Source organism: Elephas maximus, chromosome 10 (genome assembly GCF_024166365.1).
Source record: "Elephas maximus indicus isolate mEleMax1 chromosome 10, mEleMax1 primary haplotype, whole genome shotgun sequence".
NCBI lineage: Eukaryota > Metazoa > Chordata > Mammalia > Proboscidea > Elephantidae > Elephas > Elephas maximus.
In genome coordinates this window covers 24,241,737-24,259,457 of record NC_064828.1, presented here as the reverse complement: position 1 = coordinate 24,259,457, position 17,721 = coordinate 24,241,737, and the positions used below count along the sequence as shown (strand labels likewise).

Sequence of the window (17,721 nt, the reverse complement as noted above, 5' to 3'; positions counted from 1 at the left end):
TCAGGTCTCAATATTCCCACTGCACTGTTAGCATTTATTGCACTCTGCCTCTCCTGATTATATATATGTCCATCTCTCCAACTAAAATGTACAGGCATCAGGTCTGTCTCATATGGGTGGCCCCCAATACCATCACAGTCATCAATAGTGGCTAACATACACCAGTCACTCAACAAGTGTTTCATACTTGTCGAATGAAGGAAAAAATTAATGAGATTAAAGAATGACCCAGGAGTGAAAAAAGTAGAGTTCATATTAATATTATGTTTTTGTGATGCCAGTCAGAGGTTATCACAAGGTCCCACACCTCATTCTTTTAATTATTTAATCACACAAAGTAATATATGCACAAGAAAATTCTGTCATAAAAAAATGAGGGTCTCAATTATTAACTGAAAATAGTCAACAAAGGGCTTTTGATGTGTTTCAAAATGGAAGAAATCACTTTATTGTATAACCATTACACACTTTCAAAAAAAAATCTCAATTTGTTGCAGAAAATGAGTGATGAGCTAAGACATATAACCACCTCCTCTAGTCTACTATACTCATTGCCTCTCCAAAGGTAAGAACTCTGCCACATAAATGCAGTCTCTCTCTTTCTCTCTTTTTTTTTCTGATAGTATATTTGCAGTGAATAAAAGAGGGGCAGAAATGAAAAATTAGGTGAAAAGAGCCAGATAGTGTCTGTGTCTATATTTGAGGGGAAAAGGATGACTGAGTTATAAAGTTCAGACAAGAATGGTGACCAGGTCCCAGCTTGGGAAGGTCAGGCAAGATTATAGTTCCTCAAGGATAAAGAACAACTGTCAGAGATAAACCATCGAGAAGTCCACTGCTTAATGGAGTGTTCCTGATTTAGTCCAACATCCACATTTTACCAGTGAAATAATTTATGTTCTTACAAAAGTAGTTGGTGGCGGAGTTTATACTAGAGCCAAGAACCCCTGACTCCCATTGAAAGTTGCTTGCATTAAATAGCTTTTGTTTCATTTCCTGTTGCTGGTATAGCAAATTACCACAAACTTAGTGGCTTCTAACAGCACAAATGTATTATCTTACAGTTCTGGAGGTAAGAAGTCTGAAATGGGTCTTAAAGGCTAAAATCAAGGTATCAGTAGAGCTGTGTTGCTTCTGGAAGCTGTAAGAGAAAACCTGTTTCTCTCTTTTTTCTAGGGATCCCTGATGGTGCAGTAGTTAAGCGCTCGGTTGCTAACCAAAAGGTGTGTGACTCGAATCCACAAGCCACTCCATAAGAGAAAGATTGGACCGTCTGCTTCGGTAAAGATTACAGCCTTAGAAGCCCTATGGGGCACTTCTACTCTGTCCTATAGAGTCACTATGAGTCCAACTCGACAGCAGTGGGTTCCTTTTCAGGTTCTAGAGCCACCTGCATTCCTATGCTCATGGCACATTCTTCCCTCTTCAAAGTGTGTCACTCCAACCTCTGCCTCCATCTTCCCATCTCCTGTCTGACTCTCACTCTCCTGCCTTCCTCTTACAAGGATACTTACGATTACATTGGCTGACCCAGATAATCCAGGATAATCTTTCTAGCTGAAGATCCTTAACTTAATCACAATTCCTTTAGCCATGTAAAGAAATTAGGATGTGGATATTTTTGAGGGTCCATTATTCTGTCTACCACAGCCTTCTTTCATGTGAACAGATATGTTAGGGGAAAAAAGAAAATCTTTAAACTAAGCCAAGAGTCTGACAGAGGGGAATTTTAGATAGCCTGTCAGGAAGGTGGGAGAGATACTGAAAGGAGGAGGAACCAAGAGTGCAGTAGTTAAGTCCTGACTTTTGCTGTGTAACCACACATAAATGACTTCCGATTCCAGCTACCTGTAGAACCAAGCCTAGACAATTAATCTCCATCAATGATAAGGACACTATGACAACCAGCCAACAAATGAGTTATTGGACAAGTAGTAATGCCAAGTATATAACTGACTCCTGAGGAGTTCTCTGAATTATTTTTGTTCATTAATTTAATAAATATTTCTGAGTGCCCAGAATGTCAGGCAGTATTCCAGGGTTAGGGATATATCACTAACACGAACTCATGCCTTCATGGAGTCTACGTTCATGACAGAAAATACAATTTTGGTCTGTGACATGCAGAGCTTCTTTCTCCAGAAAGAGTAAAAACACTTGAAGAAGTTCTATTATTCATCAAATACTTCGAAAGTCTCAAACATTCTGCTTGCTTCTAGTTCAAGTTCCATTTTCAGAAAGTCTCTCCTCAGTTTACTGACATCTTTCTTTCTTTGAATTCTTGCATCTGCAGTTCTTACTACATATTTAATTTTTCAGTAGCTTTTTATTAAATATGCATCAGTTTTATCTTCCCCAATATTTTATAAAACACTTGCGGGAAGATTTTATACATCATAATTCTTTTTATTGACAGAAAGACTAAAAAACTATGCTGATAGGAAGAATTATTGGCTTATTCACTCATTTATTCAACAGATATTTATGGAGCATCTATAAACTGTCTAGCATTATGCTATACCTTAGAGATAACATAAAGGTCAAAAAGGATGAATATCGATTTTGGAAATTCTCACTAGTAGTAATTCCATACAAGCATATAGAATAAATTAAAGGAATAAGAAAATGACTATATATTAAATGGGACTCTAAGGGTATCAGAAGAATTTTAAGTAAGAATTATGTAAACTCTTTCATGATTTATAACCAAACCTCCATGTCAAGAACTAACTGATCAATAGTTCTCTAGGAATGGGAAGAAAAATTAGGCCAAAAAAAAATTCTTCTGATCACTAGGGGAAAAAAATCCTCCTGAGTTTTGTAAGGCCTTCCATGAAGTAGCAATAACAATGAGACTATATTATAAAAATGAGAATAACAGTGGTAACCCAACCCAGTGCCATTGAGTTGATTCCGACTCTTAGCGACCCTATAGGACAGAGTAGAACTGCCCCATAGAGTTTCCAAGGAGCGTCTTGTGGGTTTGAACTGCTGACCTCTTGGTTAGCAGCCGTAGCACTTAACCACTACTCCACCAGGGTTTCCATAACAGTGGTACTCCCTCCAAATTGAAATTTGAATAGCAAAAAATGATAAAGTAGAATAGCAAAAGAAATGGTGATAAATCTATTAATAAATTTATAAAGAAGAGTGTTAGCAAAATTAGATGAGAATTTAATGGGTCATTCTGAAAATATGTATATATATGAGGTTCTGTGTAATTAGGGAGACAGAGCTTAGGTAGAGGAAGGATGGACATAAAGGAAAGGGAGTTAAATAAAATTTAAAAATCAGAAAGAAATTGATTGAAAGATAAGAAAAAGCAAGAGAAGGGGGCATTAGAGTATCCAATGCACCAGGAGACTAATATGATCATTTAGATGGGAAACTAAAGGGGAAGATCATATAAAAGAGGAAGAGAAGGCAGTGAGAAGGAGCTTTTTAGATGGGCAGTTTTAAAAACCCCAGTTCCCAAAAATATTTCCTATAAGCACCCAGCGTTGGATCACTTTCTCTTAGGTTAACATACTGCTTTTCATAGTTTTGCTTACATTGCTAAGGGAAAGGTGCTCTATTAAACTATTGCAGCAAGTTATCCAATGGCTTTCCTTAGCTCTTATGCATGCATGTTTTGATGATGAAGAAATAAGTGATACATTTTAAACCTGAGTCATTACCCAAGGAGGATGAGCTTGGATAGGCTGTTGGAGGAGACAGCAAATGGGCTCTGCAGGAGAGGGGCAAACCCCGGGAATGAGAGCTAGAGCTGAAAAAAGAGGAAGTTATGGGGTCAAAGACAACATTTATCTACTTCTTTAAAAAAAAAACAGTTGCCATTGAGCCGATTCCAACTCATGAAGACCCTGTGTGCTTCAGAGCAGAACTGTGCTCCATAGAGTTTTCAATGGTTGAGTTTTTTTTTGAGAAGTAGGTCACCAGGTCTTTCTTCCAAGGCCCCTCTGGATCGACTCAAACCTTCAACCATTCACTTAGCAGCCGAGTGCATTAACCATCTGAATCACCCAAGAATTCCCTTAACTACTTTAGGATCCCTTACAAAACTGAGATGAGAAAGATGAAGTAGTACAAACAGAAAATATCAGCAGATCTGGAAACTTACCCAGCTCCTGTCTTAGGTCTTCGTATTTCTTAAGTATCCATCTAATGGCTCTGGGCAATAGTCTCTGAACGGCTTTTAGAAGGACACTCTGGGCTATGAGTATTTCATCAGCTTGTGGCATCCCAGACCATCCACGGAAAGAGTACATACTCTACTAAGCTCACTGTCATTAGGGGATATTCTGCTTTGAATCCGCTGGATCTATTCTAACTATCGTTCTTAGGCATTACAATGACAGACACAAATAATAGCCATCATCTGTTTAGACTACTTAAACAATTATGACATGTGACAAATCTAGAATCTTTAGCATTTCTGAAATCATCATTTAAATATCTTGATCTATGTGAAACTGGAACTGGAATAGATTCATGGGAATCTTACATATAATAATTTTTTTAAAAAAGACAGATGCTTATTATCCCCAAATAATAAAATCATTGAGCTGGAAGAGATCTAAAAATATGTTCTGATTCAGTTCCTTTTTTTTTTTCCATTTTTCCATTCAGAACACATCAGTTCTTCCTCACTTTACAAGGTTTGAAAATTCATGCCTTTCCTTCGTTTCTTGTTTTTAGTAACATAATTGTCCAACAGTGCTTCCTTACATAAAAGGAACTCTCTCATCATTTCAATTAAGTCCATGTCCACTTAATTCTTCTTCTGTGGATGCAAAGAAATTGTCAGCAACTTTCTCAGATAAACGTTTAATATCCTTGAACTTGGTAAATAAATACCACTTGTCTGTTCCCTATACTTTTAATCACATCAATTATTTTAGCCTTTCCTCATAGGATCCATCTTCTACCCTTTATCTTTGTCAGTCTTGTCAAACCACCTCCATCTCACACGAAACATTTCATTGTAGTGACCTAGAAAAAAATTCTAATAAAAATTTTTAAAACATAAACAAGAACAGGAAGACTGACTGCTGGATATACGCATAACATATTTAGCTTCCTGTATTTTATCTCCATTCCCGTCTGATTTTAGTTGACACTACATTACTTTAGTTTAGGATGACTTTGAGTCCTGGAATTATTTTCTCTAAGTAAGTTTTCAATCATTCTTTCTCCATCTTGATTCTACAAAATTGGAGTTTTATTTTTTAAAAATTGCAGTTATTGCTAGTACTTAATGAACTTTGTTCTCTTTATATTTTTGCTCTTCTCTAAAGATAGAAGTAAACAGACAAGAAGCTTGTTATGAAGACAACAAGCATATTTGCCTTTACTTTCAGTGCTAATAAATTTCCTGAAGATCTCTAGGTACTGTTATCAACTCAGCCTGCATCCTAGTCCTGTCCTGAACCAAGGCAAGGTGCGGACTCCAGATTGCAATCTATCTTTAGTTGCACCTTTGGATTTCTAAGACATTTCCAAGTTCTAGTTAAAAATTAAGGTTAATTCTCATTTTCTATATCCAGAACTATTCATATTCATTCTCCTGTTGTGTTCAGTATCTTCTTACCACCACCTCCTCGGTCCTTCCTGTCCCCATGCCAAAGCTTAGCTAATGTGTACAAAAAGCAAACTGTTACCCAAGGCTTCCTTGTCCTTGACATTTATCTAGTTTAATGTCTTCCCCCTGTTGTCAACTCCATCCCCATTATTGCCCTGTAACTATTCACAATTATCTCAAGGACACAGAGGTATATAAAATGTTTCCACAAAAGGAAAAATAATTAACTACACTGGAGGCTAGTGACCCAAAAATGCCACAGTGACCTGGGACTGCCAAACTAAATTCAGTTAGTCAAGAAAATTTTCTCCCAGAGATAATGGGTCATAGGGGGTGTGTAAAACAAATCTTTAAGAAAACCAATCTCTGCCTTTTTTTTTTTTTTTTGCCATTTTATAATCTTGTCATGATAAATGAGAAGATAATGATGGATAGGAATTTGATAATATTCACTTTGCAGGGAATTTATGCAAATTATATGGAAAAGCCAAATAAATATCCATTTTCTCCATGCAGAAACAAACTAGGCAAATGAAAGAATAAACTACAAAATCTATTTTTTTAAGTCGATAGTGTAGGTAATAATTTAATATAATAATAACATAGCAAACATTCAAAAAATACTGGAAATAATATTTATCCAACATGAAAAGTTTTCATTTTTATATCGAGTGAGTTTCATTTTCTATTGTCTGTTGTGTGGGACACAGTGCTTGACATTACTCCATACATGCTAATAAACAAAGTATTAGGCACATTAAGAGGACACAAAATTCAACATTTGCTTGTGGTGCAAAATATGTTTTTGTTTTGCAACGATGAATGTTTCTGAACTTGTCTTAAAGAAAACAACAAAAGACTTTCATCAGAACATTCCATTTATATTTTATCAGAACATTTACATATCTCTGTGTAAAGAAATTGAACAATTCCTCTAGGAAATGAATTAAATGAATACTTAGATAATAAAAGTTAAATTATATAAATGTACTTTATTTTTCATTTCCCTTCAGATTGATTTTCTTTTAAGAAATTGATTGATATTTTTATGACTCACAAAACAACCTTGCTCATTCTCAAGAAGTGGTGTTATTGTAACATTGATTAGGAAAAAAAAAAAAGTTTTTTTTTTTTTTTTAATTAGGTACGTCTACGAATATGGGAGTTAAACAATCCCACAAAGAAATAAAATGTACATTTTATAAATTTTGTATAACAATTATGTTTTCCTTTTCATTTCAAATCCACCGAGTGTAAACTCACATTCAGTCCTATCTCATGGTTCCACATAAGAACGCGCCAGCAGCACTGTAATCACATGACCCGTGACGTATCTGGTCCTGTCCAGTGCAAAGGGAGCCAAGGTATGTCTTCCGATTGAGCATACTGTTGTTATTTGCAGTGTGCTCTTTGGGATCACTCTTGCCCTCCCAGGTATCAGGTATGAACTGTGCAGACGCAGTACAAAAGGATGGAAAGTAAGTGCACAAGTTTTAAGTATTTTTTCAAGGCAAAAACCAGTCATGGAGATCTGAGAAGGGCCTGCCAACAAACGTCATAGGACAAACGAATAAAAGTATTTCGGACTGCCTTATAAGTACTATTTCTTTTGACGATCTCAGACCTGAAGAAAAAATTACATGTTTCAAATCAAATTTTTTTACTCACTAGTTTCATATATAAATTTTTGTGCTAATGTCCAAATTTTAATGTAAATTTTATATTATAAATTTTACTTGTTTCATAATTTTATTTATTTTCGATTATTCAAATATATTTGCTATGGTAGAACCAAATTTAAAAGTGACATAATTTTCTGTCCAGGTAAAATGAAACGGCAACAACCAAGTAGAGCTCAAAAACAAAACCTCACAGAAGATTAAAAGAAAAGAATTTTGTAGTCCCTAAAGACAATTCCAAAATTAACTTCCTTTTTTAAACATAATAAACCAGAAGAGATTTCTTCCATTGAATGCTCAAGTTTATTGGGTGTGAATCGTTGTACTAGCACTGCTAGTGCTGAAGTTGCTAATAGCATTACAAACATAACATAATTTGTTCCAAATTATGCATCCATTTCTTGCTGTAGGAAAAAAATTACTAATGGTGTAGAAAGTGAATCTGAAATTGTTGCCTCTGCAGACCCCATAAGTAACAGAAATACAGATCCTCTTTTGTGGAATAATTTTTCTTCAAATGATGTAAATTATTGGATCTAAAGAGGGCCAAGTGACTGTTAGCATCACAGGGGAGCATTTGAAAATTCGTGTCAAAAATTTCTGAATGGTAAACAAGCAAAGTTCTGTTGCCAGAATATATTTCTAAGGCGCAAAGATAATGGTGAAAATTATAAGAGGAAGTGGCTACTCTATTCTCCATCAGTTGGCTTTGTGTATTGCTTTGTTTGCAAACTATTCAGTCCTAAGTCATTTAATTCTTGATTTGCTATGGATGAATTTAGCAATTGGTGCAACTCAAGTATGATTGATAAACATGAAAACAGTTCAATTCACAGAGATTGTGTGTTGTCATATTTAAATTAAAGATGTGGTTTTGGCTTAACTCATGAACTAGAAACAAAAATTAATGAAGAATGTCAGTACTGGAGAGCCATTTTGCAATGGCTTATTGTCCTTATAACAATTTCTTAATGTGGACTATCCTTTCAAGGAAGAAGCAAAGTGTTTGGGTCCCCACAAAATGGAAATGTGGGGCCTTTACTTGAACTTGTTGCTGAGTTTGACCCATTTTTCGCAGGTCACATCTCAAGATATGGTAATGCAGGAAAGAACAATCCATCCTATATGTCTAAAACAACATGTGAAGAATTAATAAACTTAATAATGATAAAGTTCAATCAACTATTTTCAGTGAAATATGTATAGCTCGATATTTTGGTTTGTTGGTAGATTCCACTCCTGATCTTTCTCATACAACTCAGCTACGTGCTGTTTTAAGGTATGTACCTCCAACAGAGGGAAAAACCTGTAGAGTGATTTATCACATTTACCAACTGAAAAAGTCATACTAGTGAAGAAATTACAAACCAAGTACTTCACTATTTATGTGAAGTTTGCAAAATTGATTTTTATAAGTGCAGAGGCCAAGCCTATGATAATGCTGCCAATATGTCAGGGCATTATAAAGGCATGCTACAGAAAATTTTAGAACATAATGAATATGCCATTTTCAAACCAGGTCCTGCACATTCATTTAATCTTGAAGGATGTAGCGCAATAGATTGTTGTCCAGAGGCAGTTGGTTTTTTTTCCTACTCTTCAGTCACTCTACAAATTTTTGCCACTTCTACTCACCAATGGGCAGTTATTAAAACATATTTAGGCAATGATCAACTATTAAAATATCTTTCTAATACACATTGGAAAGCATATGCTATAACAATGAGTACAATCCTGGAATCATACACTGAAATTCTAGATGCCTTAGAAAATATTGCTGAAGACCAGACTCAAAAAGGAGGTACCAAAAAAGAAGCTGAAAACATCGACAACAAAACAGAAACACTAGAGTATGTATTTATGTTGGTTATGTGGAAAATGCAGCATTTGCATAGGATGGGCCAAGCTCTCAGAAGTTGCTTGTGGGGCCAAGCTCTCAGAAGTAAATTTAAAGGCACACACAAATTTCTACCTGTCATTAACAGAGTATTTACATAATTTAAGAGAAGATTTTGAAAACACAACAAAACAAATACTATCAAATACTGATTATCAAGCAGTTCACAATCACAGATGCATTAGAAAAAAATAAGTAAATGATAGAAGTGCTCCAGAAGTTTCATTGAGTGCCAAAGGTCAATTTTGCATAACCACACAAAACATCATCATTGACACACTTGAATCTTGTATAAAAAGAAGGATAAAAGTATATGAAGTTCTTTCAAATAGATTTTCCTTCTTAAACAATGGGGCTATACCTGAGGAATTATCCTTGAAGGCATCCAAGAAATTAGTGCAGGCTTATCCTGATGACAATTACAAATCTTTACAGAGTAGTGAGACAATTTCATTCTTACAATAGAACTAAGTTTCCAGATTCATGAATGAAAATTTTATTCATGTAGGCACGTGTTGTTGTTGTCGTTGTTAGGTGCCGTCCAGTCGGTTCTGGCTCATAGCGACCCTATGCACAACAAAATGAAACACTGCCCGGTCCTGAGCCATCCTTAAAATCGTTGTTATGCTTGAACTTATTGTTGCAGCCACTGTGTCAATCCACCTAGTTGAGGGTCTTCCTCTTTTCTGCTGACCCTCTACTCTGCCAAGCATGATGTCCTCCTCCAGGGACTGATCCCTCCTGACATGTCCAAAGTATGCAGACTCTCCAAAGAGTATGCATGTCCAAAGACGCAGTCTCTCCATACTTGCCTCTAAGGAGCATTCTGACCGCACTTCGTCCAAGACAGATTTGTTCTTTTGGCAGTCTGTGGTATATTCAATATTCATCACCAACACCACAGTTCAAAGGCGTCAACTCTTCTTCAGTCTTCCTTATTCATTGTCCAGCTTTCACATGCATATGATGTGATTGAAAATACCATGGCTTGGGTCAGGAGCACCTTAGTCTTCAGGGTAACATCCTTGCTCTTCAGCACTTTGAAGAACTCCTTTGCAGCCGATTTGCCAATGCAATGCGTCTTTTGATTTATCGACTGCTGCTTCCGTGGCTGTTGATTGTGGATCCAAGTAAAATGAAATCCTTGACAACTTCAATCTTTTCGCCATTTATCATGATGTTGCTCATTGGTCATAACAAAGATAGTTTGTTATGATCCACACAGTCGAATGCCTTTGCATAGTCAATAAAACACAGGTAAACATCCTTCTGGTATTCTCTGCTTTCAGCCAGGATCCATCTAACATCAGCAATGATATCCCTGGTTCCACGTCCTCCTCTGAAACCAGCCTGAATTTCTGGCAGTTCCCTGTCGATATACTCCTGCAGCTGTTTTTGAATGATCTTCAGAAAAATTTTGCTTGTGTGTGATATTAATGATATTGTTCTATAATTTCCACATTCAGTTGGATCACCTTTCTTGGGAATAGGCATAAATATGGATCTCTTCCAGTCAGTTGGCCAGGAAGCTGTCTTCCATATTTCTTGGCATAGATAAGTGAGCACCTCCAGTGCTGCATCCGTTTGTTGAAACATCTCAATTGATATTCCATCAATTCCTGGGGCCTTGTTTTTTGCCAATGCCTTCAGAACAGCTTGGACCTCTTCCTTCAGTACCATAGGTTCCTGATCATATGCCACCTCTTGAAATGGTTGAATATTCACTAATTCTTTTCGGTATAACGACTCTGTGTGTTCCTTTCATCTTCTTTTGATGGAAAAGAGACGATGGAAAAGCTCAATATCATCAGTCAGAACAAGGCCAGGGGCAAACTGTGGAACAGACCATCAATTGCTCATATGCAAGTTCAAACTGAAACTGAAGAAAATCAGAGCAAGTCCACGAGAGTCAAGATATGACCTTGAGTATACCCTGCCTGTATTTAGAAACCATCTCAAGAATAGATCTGACGCATTGAACACTAGTGACCAAAGACCAGACAAGTTGTGGAATGACATCAAGGACATCATCCATGAAGAAAGCAAGAGGTCACTGAAAAGACAGGAAAGAAAGAAAAGACCAAGATGGATGTCAGAGGAGGCTCTGAAACTTGTTCTTGAGCGTCGAGCAGCTAAAGCAAAAGGAAGAACTGATGAAGTAAAACAACTGAACAGAAGATTTCAAAGGGCCTTTGAGAAGACGAAGTATTATAATGACATGTGCAAAGAGCTGCAGATGGAAAACCAAACGGGAAGAACACGCTCAGCATTTCTCAAGCTTAAAGAACTGAAGAAAAAATTCAAGCCTCGAGTTGCAATAGTGAAGGATTCCATGGGGAGAATATGTAGGCAAGTAGGATTCCATAATAGAAGAGAAAACAAAATGCATATTTCCCAATGTTGAAATTGCACAAACTGCACAACAGAATGCTTGTTTTCATCCCTAAAGACTCAAAAACCCTCCTTGTACAACAGTAATTCAAGAAAGACTCAATTCATCATCCTTATTATGTATGGAAGTAGATATTGTTCAGCAGTTTTACTGTGATTAAATCGTTGAAGAATTTGTAAGAGCAGAGAAAGAAAGAAATACTTTTAATTATATTAGAGATGAAAGATTTAAAAATAAAATGCAGTAATTTGATGTGATATTTGTTTTCTGATCATTAAATTTTCTTTTATAACTTCAGTTGTTCACTTTTAGTTATAGCATTCATTATTTATAAACAAGCATCCAAACTGAAGAATGAACTGTTTAAAGCAAAACTGGTGAAAGTCAATTTTTTGTTGTGGGAGACCAGCAGTATTTTACACTGATTATTGAAACAACTAAGTTCGCTGATTCATTTTCTTTGTTGTAGAATACGTGGAATATTCTTTTTGTAGAGAATGTGGTATATAGCAAAAATCTTAGTACCTCGCATCCACTAAAAATTCTATAATTCAGCTCATCTCATTTTGCTAAAGTGACACATGCCACTTTTGAGTTCAATTGTTAATATTATAGTTACATTTAAAAAGAAGTTACAACATGGATAGCTAAGATTCACCCACATACACAAATGTATATGTATATATGTACACATACAACTCACATATCACATTCAAATGTGTGAGTAAGCAGTGAAGGGGGCACCACAGATTATCATGTTTAGGGCCTTCACATGCTTTAATCTGGCCCTGCCCCATTGCCAAGTTTACCTCATGGTTTAATTGGATACTGAATCTGTAGCCATTACATTCACACTCCTGCTAGCAGAAAGAGAGAAAGATGGAAAAAAAAAAAAAAAAAACTACACTCTTCCTTTTTAAGGAGAGATTTTATAGACCGCATATACCACTTCTTTTATGTACCATTTACCAGAACTTGAAGTCACCAGGTGACACAAAAGGTTAGCAGTCAGCTGCTAATCAAAAGGTTGGTTGCTTGAGTCCACACAGCGGTGCCTCAGAGAAAGGCCTGGCAATCTACTAAAAAATCATTCATCGAAAACCCTATGGAGTACAGTTCTACTCTGACATACATGGGGTCATCATGAATCAGAATCAACGCGACAGCAACTGATTTCCCAGAATTTAATCACATGGCCTCACCTAGCTGTAGAGCTGTAGAGAAGGATAGAAAATGTATTAGACAGCCACGTTCTTAGCTAAAGCTTTGGGGTTCCATAACTAAGGAAGACAGGAAAAATGGTGTATTGCAGAACATCTTGTAGTTTCTGCCCCAGGGTAAAATGACATTTTTTAGAGATGATAAACCTGTGGTGGTTCAAAAGATACAATATTCTGGTGGGTTCAATGATATTAATACTCACGAATCACCAGTTTTGCTCAAGGTAAGTGGGAGAGGAAAGTAAAGAGTAGCCTAAAACATGAGGGATACTTCCTCTCACTTCCTTTTTCACTCTCCAAAAGTGTTCATCCCATCTAAATAGCCACTGCATTTTCATATATGCCTGAAGATGAATTTATTTTATACCTGAGAAAGGATCTTTTCTGAAATGCTTCCTTAGGATAACAGAATTTAACTGGAACGATTGACTTCTGAATATTAGGCAAGTTGCCTTGCCTAATGACTATGACAATGGCTAGCCCAAGAAACAGAAAGGGCCACATAAACCAGAGATTCCTTCAGCCTGAGACTGGAAGAACTAGATGGTGCCCGACTACCACCAGTGACTGCCCTGACAGGGAACACAACAGAGAATCCCCGAATGAGCAGGAGAAAAGTGGGATGCAGAACTCAAATTCTAGTAAAAAGACCAGACTTAATGGTCTAACTGAGAGGGAGGGATCCCAGAGGTCATGGCCCCTGGACTCTCTGTTAGCTCAAAACAAAAACCATTTCTGAAGCCAGCTCTTCAGACAAAGATTAGACTGGACTAAAGAAATACAATGATACTGGTGAGGAGTGTGCTTCTTAGCGATGAGGCTATGTGGCAACTCCTGTCTGGAGGTGAGATGAAAGGCAGAAGCAGACAGGAGCTGGTTGAATGTACGGGGGAAATACAGGGTGGAGAGAAGGAGTGTGCTGTCACATTGTAGGGAGAGCAACTAGGGCCACATAACAATGTATATATAAGTTTTTGTATGAGAAACTAATTGTAAACTTTCACTTAAAACACAATAGAAAGACTTATTTTGTGCTTATATATCCGAAATTTTAGTATACTTTCCCTTTTTCTACATCCTCAATATATTTAAGAGATTTTACTATAATTCACAAACCGCATGCACAGTCTTCGCATTGCTGTCTTCATCTCTTTATTCCTGAAAGTATAGATGACTGGATTTAGAAAGGGAGTGAGTATTGCCTCAAAGATGGCAAGGAATTTATCCAGCTGTGATGTGGGAAATGGCCATATATAGAAAAAGATCAATGGCCCAAAGAACAAAACCATCACAGTGACATGAGCTGACAGGGTAGAGAGGGCCTTGGATATACCACCTGAAGTTTTTTTCTGTACAGTCACCAAAATAAGGATGTAAGAAATAATCAGAATCAAAAAGGAGACTACAGAAATCAACCTACTATTGGCACTAACCATGAATCCCAACATGAAAGTCTCTATGCGAGGAAGGTCACGAAAAAAGCTATCCAATTCATTTGGACCACAGAAAGGCAAGTCTACAATAAAAGCCAGCTGAGCCACTGAATGAATAAGGCCAATAATCCAGGAGGCAAATAAAAACCAAATGCACTTTCGTGGGCTCATGATGGTCAGGTAGTGGAGGGGCTTACATATGGCCACATATCGGTCAAAGGCCATGGCTACGAGCAGCACAATTTCCACGCCCCCAACTGCATGGATAAAAAAGATCTGAACTACACAGCCTCCAAAAGAGATGGTTTTGCGCTCTCTGAAAAGGTCATAAATCATCTTGGGAGCTGTGGTTGAGCAAAATGTCAGATCAACGATGGAAAGATTAGCCAGCAAGAAGTACATAGGAGACTGCAAATGAGGGTCAGAAGTCACAGTTAGCAGAATGAGGAGGTTTCCCATCAGGCTTGCCACATAAAACACGGTGGAAAATAGGAAAAGGAGAAGCTCGATCTCCCAGGAATTGGAGAATCCCAGGAACACAAACTCAGACACAATAGAGCAGTTGCCTCCATTCATTGCTTCTGTCATCAGCGACAGCTCTCATACTAACTGAAAAAGGAGAACAAGGACAAACTCTGATTCAGGAGAAATGGCACTGATCTTGGCAGATTCACGGGCAATTCAATAGTTGTCAGAAAACTAGGCAACACTTTCTCCCCCACCCGCCCTTGGGAGACAATTTTAGCCACAAAGCAATTCATATTCCCCTGTTTTACATTCTATTGCCAAAAATGTATTGCACAGAATAAGGACCCTTTTACTTATTTGGGTGAAAAGTTCTGTTGTATTTTTAAGTGGCATTATTTCATAGTCATATCTCCTACACACGGCTGTAAGTTAAAAAGCTTATAAATCATTTAGCTATGTGAAATACTTAAGTGAGAGTAGATTTCATAACTTGGACATCCCTTAGCATAACGATGCCATTTTTATAATCACACTGGCAAGGACTTTCAAAATCCTTAAACATGTTTTTTTAAGGCCTGGAGGTGTAATATTCTCATATTGGGCAGACATGATGAGTTATTCTGAGGAGGCAAGAAAGATAAGAGTATTGTCCCATGGAGGAAAGATAAGTGCTAGAGAAAGTGACCAAGGAGTAGATTCTGGGTGGAAGCTCTGAGGAGGGGGAGTGGGACATCAAGTAAAAGAGGCCACCAGAATGAGAGTGACGAGCCATAAATCCCAAGGAGAAAGAATAAGAATGAACCTATCACAGGATTTACAAACAGGCCTGTTTACCTGAATAAAAAAAAAAAAAATGCTTGACCTCATTCATAACTAAAGAAATGCATACTGAAATAGCAAGGTACTAGTTTTTTAATCAGATGAGCAGAAGTTTCAACATGTGACAAAATTCAGGGTTTGTGGGAAATGGGGAAATGGGAAGTCTCATAACTGGTAGTAGGAGAGTAAACTGATTAAACATTTCCAATTTGGCAGTATTTTCCAAAGGTGTACATGCTCATACACGGTGACCCAGAAAAAAAAAAAAAAAAATCCCCGACTATGAGTATGTGTGCATGTAAATGAGGACAAAGAAATAGATACAAAGATGGTTACTGAAGCATTGTTTAAATGAGCAAAAACCTGAAAATAACTTAAATGCCACAAAAGGGGACTAGTTAAATAATTAATATCAGGTCCCTTCCATGGACTACTGTGCAGCCATTTATAATCCTAAGGTCAATGTAAAAGTTCTTACACAGGATAGATAGGAGGAGAAGGTAGCTGTTCCTATACTCACCTAATCCCATTGGGGTTTAAAATAAAATTTAACAAATAAAATAACAGGTACAAAATGTCTTTGTTGCTACACACACACACACACACACACACACATACACAGAGAGAGACAGAGACAAACCTATTAATTGTCTCTAAATTTTTACAGTAAGCATGTATCGATTTCACTTCTACTATGAGGTAAAATGTATGTGAACTTGGAAAATTACACAGTTCGTGTCTTCAGATAGTCAAAGCTTCCAAAGATATAACCAGAAACTATTTCACAAATTAAAACAAAGATCAAAGCTATTCCGAAGATGTCCACTCACTTTGTTACTCCACTCGTCCCTAAACCCTACACTGTAAGCTATACTGCTTCCTTTTCCCCGGCCATGCCCAGATACAAACACTCCCCCCTCACACAAACCCTCAAATATTTCAGCTCATGTATTCACTCCACTTTCTCCACCCCGCTTGCAATGTTCTTGCCCTCGTTATACCTCTCTAATTCCTACTATCCTTCACCACCCCAACCTGAAAAACTTCCTTCGTGAAGTCCTTCTTAATAACCTTACCCTAATACATGATCCAAACCAAAACTAAACCCATTGCCATTGACTCATTTCTGACTTAAATGACCCTATAGGACAGAGTAGAACTGCCCCATAGGGTTTCCAGGGCTGTAAATCTTTACAGAAGCAGACTGCCACATCTTTCCTCATGGGGCAGCTGGTGGGTTCCAACCACCAACATTTTGGTTAGTGATGTATGGTCACAGTGAAGATAAATTTTACTTTTATTACGGCAACCAAATCAAGAAACACTAATAATAATAGTTTTATGATAGTAATTTATTCTTCCATTGTAAATGATGGCTTTTAAATATGTTTTTAAAATTTTTTTTTTAGTATTTAGTTATATTAATAGTACAAATGATATTCACCTTCATAAAGAGTAGCTTAGTTTGTAATCAGTTATGTTCCTTTCACAGGAATTATCATTGCCACCCTCCACACTGATAAACAATTTATCCAGGCTGGTGACTGAATTCTTAATTACTCTCCTGAAAGCTGAAAATTACTCTAGCAACACTCACATTTCCCACTCAATTCCAAGCCCTTTTTAATTTTTACACATGACTTTTTTTATCTTCAAAAAAAAAGGATGACATTTTTAAATATCAGGATATCAGAGATTTAAAAAATTAGATAATTCCTTGTGTTGACAGAGTTGTACACTCACTGTTGGTGCCACTGCTTCAGAGCAGTCTTTCATATTCTGTCTGTACTAAAGAACTGAGGTCTTTAGGAGCAACCCTCTGCACTAATCCCCATTAAACATCTGCCCTTTCATAAAAAGGGCAAAAAACTAGTTTACATCTCATCTTTCCAGTGAAGATATAACTGAAGCTGTCCACTTAACTCATGACTATAAAAGGAAAACAGGTGATGAATGGTAACTATTCACTAAATTCCAGCATGCATTTCAGTATGTTGAATACCATAATTGTGTTTAACCCATAGCCCCAACATGTGCCCACACTCTCCCCACTAAGCATAGAATGTAAGAAATGAGAGATACCTCAGAGATCCTCTGCTGATCGGTTCCCTCTCTCCTCTGCTTGAGTCTGCTCATCCTTGTGCTTGTCAACACAACAGGAAAAGAATTATAAATCATATGGGCTTACCACCAAGTCAAGCAAGGCTGATCAGTAACCTTTAATTTTTTTTA

The 17,721-nt window shown here is 37.0% G+C and overlaps 1 protein-coding gene across 1 annotated transcript; it reads right to left on the bottom strand.

The window, feature by feature from the left end:
- Positions 1–13,857: 13,857 nt before the first annotated feature.
- LOC126084816 (olfactory receptor 4F6-like) lies at positions 13,858–14,778 on the bottom strand. Its single transcript, XM_049899691.1, has one exon. The coding sequence runs from the start codon at positions 14,776–14,778 to the stop codon at positions 13,858–13,860; it is 921 nt and encodes a 306-aa protein (XP_049755648.1).
- Positions 14,779–17,721: the final 2,943 nt, after the last annotated feature.